The 13,693-nt window shown below is 44.9% G+C and overlaps 1 protein-coding gene across 2 annotated transcripts in view; it reads left to right on the plus strand.

Moving 5' to 3' along the window:
• Positions 1-1,606: 1,606 nt before the first annotated feature.
• The window catches only part of barx2 (BARX homeobox 2), a 115,612-nt gene continuing 103,525 nt past the window's right edge, over positions 1,607-13,693 (plus strand). The window contains exon 1 of one of the 2 annotated variants that reach the window (XM_043676944.1): positions 1,607-1,844. In XM_043676944.1, coding sequence (XP_043532879.1) covers positions 1,679-1,844 — 166 coding nt within the window. In that variant the 5' untranslated portion in view covers positions 1,607-1,678. The remainder of the gene's footprint in view (positions 1,845-13,693) is intronic. The other variant, XM_043676943.1, reaches the window with a different exon arrangement.

The raw sequence follows: 13,693 nt of genomic DNA on the forward strand, positions 1-13,693 counted from the left end.
GCTTTAAATTGAGGGGTGATAGATATAGGACAGATGTCAGAGGTAGTTTCTTTATTCAGAGAGTAGTAAGGGTATGGAATGCTTTGCCTGCAATGGTAGTAGATTTGCCAATTTAAGTACATTTAAGTTGTCATTGGACAAGCATATGGACGTATATAGAATAGTGTAGGTTAGATGGGCTTCAGATTGGTATGACAGGTCGGCGCAACATCGAGGGCCGAAGGGCCTGTACTGCGCTGTAATGTTCTATGTTCTATGTTATTCCCAGGATGGTGGGACTGTCCCTATGAAGAGAGGTTGGGCAAACTGAGTATGTGTTCTCTAGAATTTTGAGAAGAGAAGGGATCCCATTGAAAACTACAACATACTTAAGGAGATAGACAAGGTAGATGCAGGGAAGATTTTTCCCCTGCTTGGTTAGTCCAGAACTAGTGCCACAATTTGAAAATAAGAGGGATGCCACTTATGACAAAGTGAGAATTCTTTTTTCACTCAGAGGGTTGTGAACATTTGGAATTCTCAACCACAAAGGACTATAGAAGCTCACTCTTTGAGTACATTTAAGGTAAAAATTGATATATTTGTGATTACCAGGAGTGTACAGGGTAATAGGATGGGGTGAGTAAAAGACATTCAGGTGTTTCATCAACCATGATGGGACAGGTTGTGTGGGCTGAATGGCCTCCTGCTGTTCCTATGTTCCTAATTAAATATCAACACAGGGCGGAAGTACAAGGACCAGAGGTTATGCCTATCCGAAATTTATATCCAAGCAGCTCCTTGGGAACTTTGGGCCACTCTTTCTTGGATCAGCTTTGCAGGGCCAGGACTCTGTGTTTCTGACATGGGAGTGAAAATCTGAGCCTATGACTCTGCACTCACGCGGGATATACAGCACTAGCTTAGGCCATTCAGCCCAACCAATCTTACTGAGTGATGTGTGCTCCACTACAGCCTTTCTCATCGTTCCTGATCTAAACTCGCCCTGGTAAGCTGTCATCAATATGTAGAAGAGGCAGCTGCACAAGTCTTTCAGAGAAAGGAGAACGGTTCACTTCCAATAGTGTATGTGTGAGTTCCCCATCTCACACTGTCTCGGCAAAGAGGTGTTTCCTGAACTTACCCACTGCATGCCTTGGTAACTCTCTTGTACTGATGCCCCTAGCCTGCCTGGTCTGTCTGGATTTGTGGAGAAAGTGAGGTCTGCAGATGCTGGAGATCAGAACTGAAAATGTGTTGCTGGAAAAGCGCAGCAGGTCAGGCAGCATCCAAGGAGCAGGAGAATCAACGTTTCGGGCATAAGCCCTTCTATGCCCGAAATTTCGATTCTCCTGTTCCCTGGATGCTGCCTGACCTGTCTGGATTTGTGACTGCCCACTGTCTGGGCTAGAGGACAGGAGGCTGCAAGAACAGAGGGAGGCAGGGGTGTGCGTCTATCTGCCCACTGTCTGGGAGCCCCTGTCCCTGACCCTATTTCCCTGAACCCTTTTCTTTCTCCCCACTGTGGGAACTCCTCCCCTGCCTGTGCCTGGCCCCGGGCTGTAGGAAGCGGTTGATTGACGGGCCGCCTGTTTCTCGGTGTTTGTCAAGATCCCTATCGCTGGTTTATAAGCGGCTGCGGGCGGGCTGAGTGCCTGAGAGTTGGAGCTGAGCTCACTGCGTCCCACAGCGAGCCACCATGCAGCCTCCTGCCCAGCGGAACCTCACCCTGCCCGGGAGTCGGCGCTACAAGACTTTCCTGATCGAGGAGATTCTGGCCAAGGAGTCCCACGGTTACCTGGAGCTGGCCCTGGGCTCCCGACCCGGCTTCATCGTACGTCCGCAGGCTCTGCACTCCTGTCCCGGTACGAACTCTACATCTGAATGCCAGCGCTTGCCTCTGTCAGAGTGTGCCCCTGACACTCTCCCCTGCTCTGGGCTTACCCCACCACCCCTGGCTCTCCCTCACCCCTCTCAGAATCCTCTACCCCATCCAACGCCTCTCTCCTGTCCATTCCTTTCTCCCCTTTGACATTCCCCCTCCCCTTTCCCATTCCTTCTCCCCTTTCCCAATTCCCTCTCCCCTTTCCAATTCCCCTTTCTATTCCCTTTCTCCTGTCATATTCTGTCTCCCCAGTCCCATTCCCCTCTCCCTTGTTCATCCCCTCTCCCTGTTCATTCCCTCTATCCTTTGCCATTCCCTGCTCCCCTCTCCATTCCCTCTTCTGTCTATTCCTTCTTCACTATTCCAATTCCCTAACTTTCTCCCATTCCCTCTCCCCTTTCCCATTTTACCCCTGCCCCATTCCCCTTTTCCTTTTCCCATTCCATTTCCCCTTTCCCTCTCTCCTTTCCCATTTTCCCACCACATTCCCATTCCCTCTCCCCTTTCCAATTACCTCTCCTCTGACCCTCTCCTCTCTGTGTTCCAGTCAGAGTTCGCAAAAGTGACCACGCTCCTGTCTCAGGAAAGGGTCCCCGAAATCCCTGACCTCGGCTAAAACTTCCTTGAAGTTTTAACAAACTTCAGGGACTTTCAGGAAGTGTTGGAGGGCATTATCTAATGCTGTGTAGAGATCTCCCTCTTTACACGGGGAGATCCCAATAGTCCAGGACTAACACTGGAAAGATAGGGAACCGGTTTGGACAGTGATCTCATTATCCCTTTCATCCCATGTCAGGGAGCAGTGTGACTATAAGCAGGGTCCCAGCGGCCAGTGGTGAACACAGAACCTGATCTATATTCCCTACTCCACTGCTAGTGAATAGAATTCCTATCCATGAGACACAGACATTCAAGAAGGTTAGTTTTAATTTTTAAAAATCCCTCCTCACACTGAGGTTCCTTGTTCACTCAAAATAAGCACACTCTCATGTCTAACTTTACAAAATACACAATCTTTCAACAAACTCGCCCCCACTGACTCATTGGGCCTTGACTGTTGTGAGGAATGGTCTGCTTTCCTTTCTCTGCGAACATTTTCTCAGGTGAACGTGTGGACCCTGGAGAAATTTCAGAGATGATGCAGATAATTGGATGCCTGAATTCTGCTGAAACTGCAGGGGAATTCACTTGGGGAGAACTGTGATCTCACCAGGGAAGATTTTAGGGGTAGAGCAGGGGTGAGCTGGAGAGTGTCACCTGGAATGAGCTGGGGATCTCACTGGATGATTGGGGGCATCAGTGGCTGAGTGGGTCAAATGGCTTCCTTCTACTCTGCAGCATTCCTGTCACTGTGTAATTACAGCATCCCCCACTGGGCCAGCCACAACAGCAGGGCTGTGTCCAGTTTTGGTCCCCACACCTCAGGAAGGACATACTGGCACTGGAACGTGTCCAGCGGAGATTCACACGGATGATCCCTGGAATGACAGGTCTAACATATGAGGAACGGCTGAGGATACTGGGATTGTATTCGTTGGAGTTTAGAAGATTAAGGGGAGACTTAATAGAGACGTACAAAATAATACATGGCTTGGAAAAGGTGGATGCTAGGAAATTGTTTCAGTTAAACGAGGAGACTAGGACCCGTGGACACAGCCTTAGAATTAGAGGGGGTCATTTCAGAACAGAAATGCGGAGGCATTTCTTCAGCCAGAGAGTGGTGGGCCTGTGGAATTCATTGCCACGGAGTGCAGTGGAAGCCGGGACGCTAAATGTCTTCAAGGCCGAGATTGATAGATTCTTGTTGTCTCGAGGAATTAAGGGCTACGGGGAGAACGCTGGTAAGTGGAGCTGAAATGCGCATCAGCCATGATTGAATGGCGGAGTGGACTTGATGGGCCGAATGGCCTTACTTCCACTCCTATGTCTTATGGTCTTATGGTCTTATAGGGCTCACTGAGAACCCCAGTGCTACTCACTTTGTCTTGGCAAGTGTACTTGAAACCACCTGGAGCAGTGCAAACTGAGTGCAGCTAGGACAACTCGCTCAAGCTCAGCATTTGGGACAAGATACCAAAATGCCTGGGATCATAGGATCCGACACAAAAGTCCGCAGGATCTGGGGAAAGTTCTCCAATCACCAGGACCTGGAGACAGATCCCACGATCCTCAATTCCAGCATCAGTTTCCACAAACCCTAGGGTTGTGCAGCAGTTTCCAAACACCCAGGGATCCAGGATCAAATGCCACAATCCCTAGGAATATCACCAGATCCCTTAATCCCTACAATCTGGGATTAGATTCTACAATCCCAAGGTATTCTGGATTGATTTACAAAATCCTTGGGATCTAGGGCAGGTCCCACAATCTTCAGGATTCAGATCACATTCCACATTCCCAGGGATTCTGGGAATATGTTCCACAGTACATGAAAAGTGTGACCAAATTCCACAATACCCAGGAACTCGGATCAGCTTCCATAATCCCAGGAGAATTCTAGGGTCAGATGAACAGTTGAAGAGCTGCTGGCATCTGATTGTCCCAAGCAGAACCAAAATGGTCTCTGGGATTGTGGCAGTGCCAAGCCAGCATTCCTGAGGCATTTAGCATTTTCAGCTGCTCCCCCTTCTCGATCACCGGACTGAGCTAGTACTGTCCATTAGGAAACTGTCACCAGCAGCTCAGTGGTGGGAAATAGCTGTAAACAAAAGAGCTGTGTGCAGACTGAGGGGAGGGTGTGACAAATTAATATGGGAGGGTATTGCACATACAGATTGTAGATTCTGAGCCCATTGCGGAGTGAATGGATCACAATGTTGCCATAATGTTGATCCTGAACTTGATGTGTCTAAACTGTCAGAAGCGTGTTGTAATCTATTGAGAAAGTGTCCATTCTGTGAGTGGTTCTTGTGAACTCTGCTTTAGAGCATTAAGAGTCTTTACTCCCAGTATTTGGCAGCTACTGCCCAGTATAGTCAGTTGGCAATGATATTCCAAGGTGAAAACAGTGTTACTGAGTATTGGATACATTGAGAATGCAGGAACTAGGCACAATGGTTTCTTGAGTCACTGTATGTCATTTCATATTTGTGAATACACAAAGCTCACACATTTACATTCACATATCCAGATCACATAAACACATTCTAACAGCTTTACTTGACAGTCACCAGTTCTGGATAGCCTGAATGAATTTCCCTTCCCAGTCTAGTCAGTACTGAGAGCAAATTCGATGCCTTTGGAGTCACTACTTTAGCACAGAATGAGAAGTTGCGTGTTAGTCATTACTTAAAATGTTATTGGTTATTTTCCAACTGAAACCACGATGTTCCAAAAGAAACTCATTCTAACAAATAAGTTATGTGTTATTTCCAGTGCCCATGATGTGTTTACAGAGGTATGATGCCAGGGTTGTCCAGAGCCAGTCTCTGTAATGTCTATACCGCTGTTCACCTACTTGTGGTCATTTCTATTGATGCTACTGTTTGGGCAATTTTCAGCTGTTACTGTTGAGTTGTAATTGTGAGTTTTTGCCTTCATTAAGTTAGGTGGCAGCTACAAATGACATGATAATAACATGACTCTAAGATGCTGTGACTACAGTGTAAGCTATACAGGATCAGGAGATGGTGATGTGGGTAAAACTGTCTTAGTAGCACAACTGGAAATCCTGGGTTTCATGACACTTTGACCATCTTGATGTCTGTGCTTCCAACATCCTGAATTTGTTTGGTTCCTGTCAAGTCCTTAGACAGACCGAGCAGCGTACGATGCTGTAGTACACATGGGTAGAGACTGGATAATATTCTTAGCAATTGATTATTGATCCTTTTTCTTGGTCAGGATCTCTCTGTGTTATGATTAAAACAATTCTGGGATTCTCAACATGTGATGTCCCTTACACATCAATCCCAGGTGGACACAGTGCTCTGGGCTACATGAACTGTTGCTGCACTTTCAGGTTCTCCCCCCTGGTTAAACTCCGATCATATCCCTGCATATCCAATGGTAATTGGGATGGTGAGGTAGTGGGAAAAGAAGGAGGGAATGGATGCAGAAGAGAACAAAATGTGAAGACAAAGAGGATAGGGAGTGAAAGGGGAGGGGAGAGAATAGGGGTAGGATGAGAAAGCAGTCAGCACAAAAATGGGGTTTATGGGCGACCTAAAAGGTAGCTTATGTATGAAGACAAGGGTCATGCTGAGGTATTAAATGAATGCTTTACATCAGTCTTTATTAAGAAAAAAAATTGCTGCCAAAATCATTGTAAAATAAAAAAAAGACAAAAAATTGATAGTAGAAAAGCTGACTATATTTTTAAGTTTAACTTTTCAAGTTCAACTTGACCCAATGGATACATTTGAGGATAGATTAAGGACAGAAATTGCAGAGGCACTCACTATAACTTTCCAACCTACTCTAGTACAGACGTGGTGTCAGAGGAGTAAAGATTGTGAATTAAATGTTACACCCTTATTCAAAAAACGTGTGTAAGGAAATCCAGCAACAGCAGGCCAGTCAGCCTGACTGCGGGGTGAAAATTTAATGATCATTTGGACTAGTGGAAATTAATTAAGGAAAGTTAGCAAGGAGCTGTTAAAAGCCGGAAGTTTTATGTGATAACAGTGATGATTTATGAAGGTCGTGAAGTTGATGTGATTTATATAAATTTGTAAAGGGAACCATACAAAATGGATACAAAGTTAGTTGAGTGACAGGAAACAGAGAGTGGTAGTGAACTGGGAGCATGGAGAAGGTTTAATATTGAGTTTCCCAGGTGTTGATCCTAGGACCATTGCTTTTCTTTCTTTATGTTAATGAGTTTGATTTACTTAGATTACTTACAGTATGGAAACAGGCCCTTCGGCCCAACAAGTCCACACTGACCCGCCGAAGCGCAACCCACCCACCCCTATGTTTACTCCTTACCTAACACTACGGGCAATTTAGCATGGCCAATTCACCTAACCTGCACATCGTTGTGACTGTGGGAGGAAACTGGAGCACCCGGAGGAAACCCACGCAGACACGGGGAGAATGTGCAAATTCCACACAGTCAGTCGCCTGAGGCGGGAATTGAACCCGGGTCTCTGGCGCTGTGAGGCAGCAGTGCTAACCACTGTGCCACCATGCCGCCCACCATTTGAGTGTGCAGGTCACAGTTTCAAAATTTGCTGATTCAATAAAACTTTCAAAGATTGTCAGAACAGACTGGCTGGTGCAATGGGCAGACATAGATAGGACAGATTAAATTTAATGCAAAGAAGTGCAAAATGAGTCATTTATAGAAGAATACAGGGTGACAATATAAAGTGAAGGGTAGAATTCTAAAGAGGGTGCAGAAACAAAGGAAGTTGAGTGTGTATGTGGACAAATTATTAAAGATAGAACATGTTGAAAGAGTGACTGAAAGGCTGACGGAATGATGGGCATTATACTTAGAAGTAGAGAGTAGCAAAACAAGAAAATTATGCTAAACATTTATAAAATACAGGTTTGAACTTGACTGGAGTGTTATATCCAATTTTGAGCACAACACTTTGGAAACAGTGCAGTGGCTCTAGAAGGGGATGCAGAAATAATTCCAAGATTTTTTTCTAGGGATGAAGATAAATTGGAGAAGGTGGGATTGGTTTCCTTGGAAAAGGGAGAGCTGAAACAAGATTTGATAGAGGTACACAAAATCATGAGCAGTCTGAACGGAGTATATGGACGGAAACCAATTTGGTTGGTGAGAGGGTCAAGAGCTCGAGGGCACTGATTAAGGTGAATGTAAAGAGAACCAATTGTGAGATGAGGAAATGTTTTATTCAGCGAGTATTTAGAATCTGGATTGCACTGCCCAAGTGTGATCTGGAAACAGACTCGAAAATGAATTGGACCAACACCTGATGCGTAATATTTAATGGGCTACAGGGAATTGGCTGTGGTGTGGCTAGCTGAGTTCATCTAACAAAGAGCCAGCACCTACACAATGGATTGAATGGCTTTCTACTGTGCTGTGACCATTCTTTGATTTTCTGATTCTACAAAAAGGACTTGATCAGATGTACCCTAGAACTTTGTGGAAAGCAAGGGAAGTGATTACTGGGCCCCTTGCTGAGATATTTGTATCGTCGATAGCCGCAGTTGAGATGCCGGAAGACTGGAGGTTGACTAACGTGGTGCCACTATTTAATAAAGGTGGTAAGGAAAAGCTGGGGAACTGTAGACCAGTGACACTAACGTCAGTGGTGGGCAAGTTGTCGGAGGGGAACCTGAGGGACAGGATTTACATGTATTTAGAAAGGCAAGGACTGATTAGGGATAGTCAACATGTGTGTGAGAAATTGTGTCTAACTAACTTAATTGAGTTTTTTTGAAGAAGCAACAATGAAGATTGATGAGGGCAGGGCAGTGGACGTGATCTATATGGATTTCAGTAAGGCGTACGACAAGCTTCCTCATGGTAAACCAGTTGGCAAGGTTAGATCTGACGGAATACAGGGAGAACTAGCCATTTGGATACAGAATCGGCTCGAAGGTAGGAGACTCGGTGATGGTGGAGGATTGCTTTTCAGACTGGAGGCCTTTGACCAGTGGTGTGCTACAAGAATCAGTACTGGGTCCACTGTTCTTCATCATTTATATAAATAATTTGGATGTGAACATAGGAGGCATGGTTAGTAAGTTTGCAGAAGACACCAAAAGTACTGGTGTAGCGGACAGCCCAGAAGGTTACCTCAGAATACAATGGGACTTTGAAGAGATGGGCTGGTGGTCCAAGAAATGGCAGATGGAGTTTGATTTAGATAAATATGAGGTACTGCACTTTGGAAACGCAAATCAGATCAGGTCTTATAGACTTAATGGTAAGGTCCTGGGGAGTGTTGCTGAACAAAGACAGGAGTCACACAACACCAGGTTATAGCCCAATCAATTTATTTGAAATCACAAGCTTTTGGAATGCTGCTCCTTCATCAGATGAAGTGAAGGGAAGTACACAGGCACAGAATTTACTGGCAGAGAGATCAAAAGATAGTACAAATGGTTTGAATGGAGTGATAGCCAAATTCTGTACCCATGAAAATGGCCTTAACCATGATCTTAGGTTCATGTCATGCTACATGTAATCCGATCATACTGTTCCGTATTCGTAAAAGTTTCCTTATTGTTGTGTTGACACCATTGCCTTGATAGCTTGTCATGATCTCTCTGCCTTAATTAGTTTGTACAGATTTGGATTACTTGTTACTTTGGTTAGACCCTTGGTATGCAACTCTTATACCTATCATGTTATTTCAGCCATTAGATTTGTCTCCAGCAACATCTTATTTTAGTTATCCCTCTGCCTCAATTAATCAGATTATAGGTCATCCCTTCACTTACTATTCAGCTGTTGACACTTTACTCATATCATCTGACATTTGATCACCTGCAGAGACTTGCTATTCAGCCTGTCGACACTCCACTCGCAGTATTTGTCCTATATTTTGATCTCTGCCTATACATTCTGTGCCTGTGTGCTTCCTTTCACTTCACCTGAAGGAAATGTGCTCCAAAAGCCTGTGATTTCAAATAAATCTGTTGGAGTATAACCTATTGTCCTGTGACTTTTGACATTGTCCATCCAGTCCAATGCCAGCATCTCCACATCATGGCAGAACAAAGGGACCTTGAGTGCAGGTTCATAGTAGGGTCACAGGTGGACAGAATAGAAGCTGTTTGGTATACTTCCCTTTATTGGTCAATGCATTGAGTATAGGTGTTAGGAGGACATGTTGCGCTGTAAAGGACATTGGAATTCACTATAGTAAGGATGTTGTGAAACTTGAAAGGGTTCTGAAATGATTTACAAGCATGTTGCCAGGGTTAGAGGATTTGAGCTGTAGGGTGAGGCTGAATAGGCTGGGCCTACTTTCCCTGGAGCATGGGAGACTGTGGGGTGACCTTACAGAAGTTTATAAAATAGTGAGGGGCACAGAAAAGGTGAATAGCCAAGGTTTATTCCCCAGGATAGTGGAGCCCAAAACTAAAGGGAATTGGTTTAAGGTGAGAGGGCAAGATTTAAAAGGGACCTAAGGGGCAACTTTTTCACACAGAGGGTGGTGCGTGCATGGAATGAGCTGCCAGAGGAAGTGCTGGAGGATGGTGCAACATTTAAAAAGCATCTGGTTGGGTGACATGAATAGGAAGGGCTTAGAGGCATATGAGCCAAATGCTGGCAAATGGGATGAGATTAATTTAGGATATTTGGTTGGCATGGACGAGTTGGACCAAAGGGTCTGTTTCCATGCGATACATCTCCAAGACGGACAAAAAAATGTAGAGTTAGGGAGGAGACAGAAACCTCTGCCAACTCAGCTAGAACCTTCAGATTTGGGTAAGCATGTTGTTTTCCTTAGGAATATTTCCTCAGACGTCGTGTCACTAAATGCCTCTGTTAATTAGTTGCTCATTTTTTTTAGATTACATTACAGTGTGGAAACAGGCCCTTCAGCCCAACAACTCCACACCGATCCGCCGAAGCGCAACCCACCCATACCCCTACATTTACCCCTTACCTAACACTACGGACAATTTAGCATGGCCAATTCACCTTACCTGCACATCTTTGGACTGTGGGAGGAAACCGGAGCACCCAGAGGAAACCCACGCAGACACGGGGAGAACGCGCAAACTCCACACAGTCAGTCGCCTGAGGCGGGAATCGAACCCGGGTCTCAGGCGCTGTGGGGCAGCAGTGCTAACCACTGTGCCACCGTGCCGCCCATTTGTTCTATGACCATGCCTGAGCATTACTGACGCTGTACTTTGTAAACCAACTCTGTGCCCATTTGAGCAATACCATTTACCAGATGAAATTTGTAAAACCATTTGGGTGTCAGTTTAAATTTGAGCTTCTTTTCTTGCTACTGATCATCAGTTCCAAGTTCACATTCAAAAATTCACATTGATCAATGTGTTCCCAGATATTTGGCTTCACAGAAATTGTCAGTACGTACATGGACACTTGGTGAGAGGAGCTCAGCAGAATATGTGCTCCAATTTAATTTGTTAGAATGGACTTATTTTTTCATGAAAGTACTGTAAATGGATTCTGAGAGGAGACAGCATCCCATTTCACTTCTTTGGCTTTATTTTAAAGGCTGGACATTTTCCAAGCCATGGTTGTGATGAAGAATGGTGATCAGAGTCACACACTCAGTCAAACCGGCTGAACTACTCTCACCTGAGTATTCATGATTTCAGCATTCTGATGCAATGAGTTTGAAGATGATCATGATGATTTCATGTCCTTTACATTATCTTTCTGCATGTTGAGATATGTGTTGAAGGCTCTACTTAAATACAAGTTGTTGTTATTAAATGCAGTATTTTAATGAAAGTTGTTGGCACTGAAAGTGCCTTGTGTGCGATAATGTATGTCAGTGAGATATTTGACTGTGAAAAGCATCATCACTTATCCTGATTGAAAACAAAAATTGCTGCAAGCCCCTGGTAACATATGTGGAGAGCAGATTAAATGTATCATTTGATAAGTTTCCCCATGGTAGGCTATTGCACAAAATAGGGAGTTATGGGATTGAGGGTGATTTAGCAGTTTGGATCAGAAATTGGCTAGCTGAAAGAAGACAGAGGGTGGTGGTTGATGGGAAATGTTCATCCTGGAATTCAGTTACGAGTGGATCTGTTTTGGGGCCACTGCAGTTGGTAATTTTTATAAATGACCCGGGTGAGGGCGTAGAAAGATGGCTTAGTAAATTTGTGGACGACACTAAGGTCGGTGGAGTTGTCAATAGTGCAGAAGGATGTTGCAGGTTACAGATTCTAGATTAGAGTGGTGCTGGAAAAGCACAGCAGTTCAGGCAGCATCCAAGGAGCAGGAAAATCGATGTTTCGGAATAGAGGCAGAGTGCCTGCAGCGTGGAGAGATAAATGAGAGGAGGGTGGGGGTGGGGAGAAAGTAGCATAGATTACAATAGGTGAATGGGGGTGGGGATGGAGGGGATAGGTCAGGGAGGAGTGTGGGGGAAGGTAGCAAAGAGTACAATGGGTAATGGGTAAATGGGATGGGGATGAAAGTGATAGGTCAGAGAGGAGGGTGGAGTGGATAGGTGGAAAGGAAGGCAGGTAGGACAAGTCATGGGGACGGTGCCTGCCTCCGTAACCAACTCATCTCACACAGACTTCAGACCACCTTTAAACCAGCAGAGTTCAGATCCGAACAGGACAGACTGTACTTCTTATTTTACCTTGTTGCAGGTTACAGAGGGACATAGATAAGCTGCAGAGCTAGGCTGAGAGATGGCAAGTGGAGTTTAATGCAGAAAAGTGTGAGGTGATTCACTTTGGAAGGAGTAACAGGAATGCAGTATACTGGGCTAATGTAAGATTCTTGGTAATGCAGATGAGCTGAGAGATCTCGGTGTCCATGTGCATAGATCACTGAAAGTTGCCACCCAGGATGATAGGGTTGTTAAGAAAGCATAAAGCATATTAGCTTTTATTGGTAGAGACATTTAGTTTTGGAGCCACGAGGTCATGCTGCAGCTGTACAAAATTCTCTGCGGCCACATTTGGAGTAGTGTGTACAGTTCGGGTCACCACATTATAGGAAGGATGTAGAAACTTTGGAAAGGGTTCAGAGGAGATTTACTTGGATGTTGCCTGGTATGGAGGGAAGGTCTTATAAGGAAAGGATGAGGGACTTGAGGCTGTTTTCATTAGAGAGAAGAAGGCTGAGAAGTGACTTAATTGAGACATATAAGATGATCAGAGAGTTAGTTAAGGTGGTCAGTGAGGGCCATTTTACTTGGATGGTAATGGCTAGCACGAGGGGATATAGCTATAAATTGAGCAGTGATAGATGTAGGACAGATGTTAGAGGTAATTTCTTCACTCAGAGAGTAATGGTGGTGGTGGGGGGGGGTAGAAAGCACTGCCTGCAACAATAGTAGACTCGCCAACCTTAAGGGTCTTTAAATGGTCATTCGATAGGCATATGGATGAAAATGGAAAAGTGTCCAATAGATAGACTTCAGATTGGTTCCACGGGGCAGTGCAACATTAAGGGCTGAAGGGCCTGTACTGTGCGGTAATGTTCCATGTTCTATGTATCAAAAATTGAAGACAAAGTGATATTTGACTGCAGAGATCCCACTGGTCAGTCATGTGTTGACAAGAAGAGGCTAATGGTGTGTTGGGCTCCAGCCTGCCTTCCTTTCGAGTTTTAGCTAATGCAGAGCAGTGAGGTGAAGATTCAAATGAGCAGAACTTCAGTTATGAAGAGAAAAAATGAGAAGTGGGACGGTGCCCAGAATTTCAACAAGGGTAACATTTACTGCCAGCAGCTCCCCCACATCTGCGGGAATGACCGGGTAAACCTTCAACTCAGTTGCACATTGACTATGGAGGTCCCAGATGCGCATTCAAACTGGTTGGACGTGCATAAGGTCCATTCATCAAACACTAAGATGGTGACAGAAAAGCTACTCACATCTTTTGCAACACCTGGAGTCCTGGAAATATTGGTCACAGATAATGGGCCATCATTTATCAGCAGGAGATTTGGTTATCACTTAAAGTTGAATGGGATTCGATATGTAATGACAGCTCCATACCACCTATCATCTAATGGGCTGGCAGAAAGAGTGGTGCAAACTTTGAAGGTTGGATTGAACAATAAACGTAGTGGCTACAAGAGCAGGTCAGAGGCTAGGAGTACTGCAGCAAGTAACTCACTTCCTGACTTCTGAAAACCGTTCGCCATGTACAAGGCACATGTCAGGAGTGTGATGATATACTCCCCACTTGCCTGGCTGAGTGCAGCCCCAGTAACCCTCAAGA

Source organism: Chiloscyllium plagiosum, chromosome 35, assembly GCF_004010195.1.
Source record: "Chiloscyllium plagiosum isolate BGI_BamShark_2017 chromosome 35, ASM401019v2, whole genome shotgun sequence".
Lineage (NCBI taxonomy): Eukaryota > Metazoa > Chordata > Chondrichthyes > Orectolobiformes > Hemiscylliidae > Chiloscyllium > Chiloscyllium plagiosum.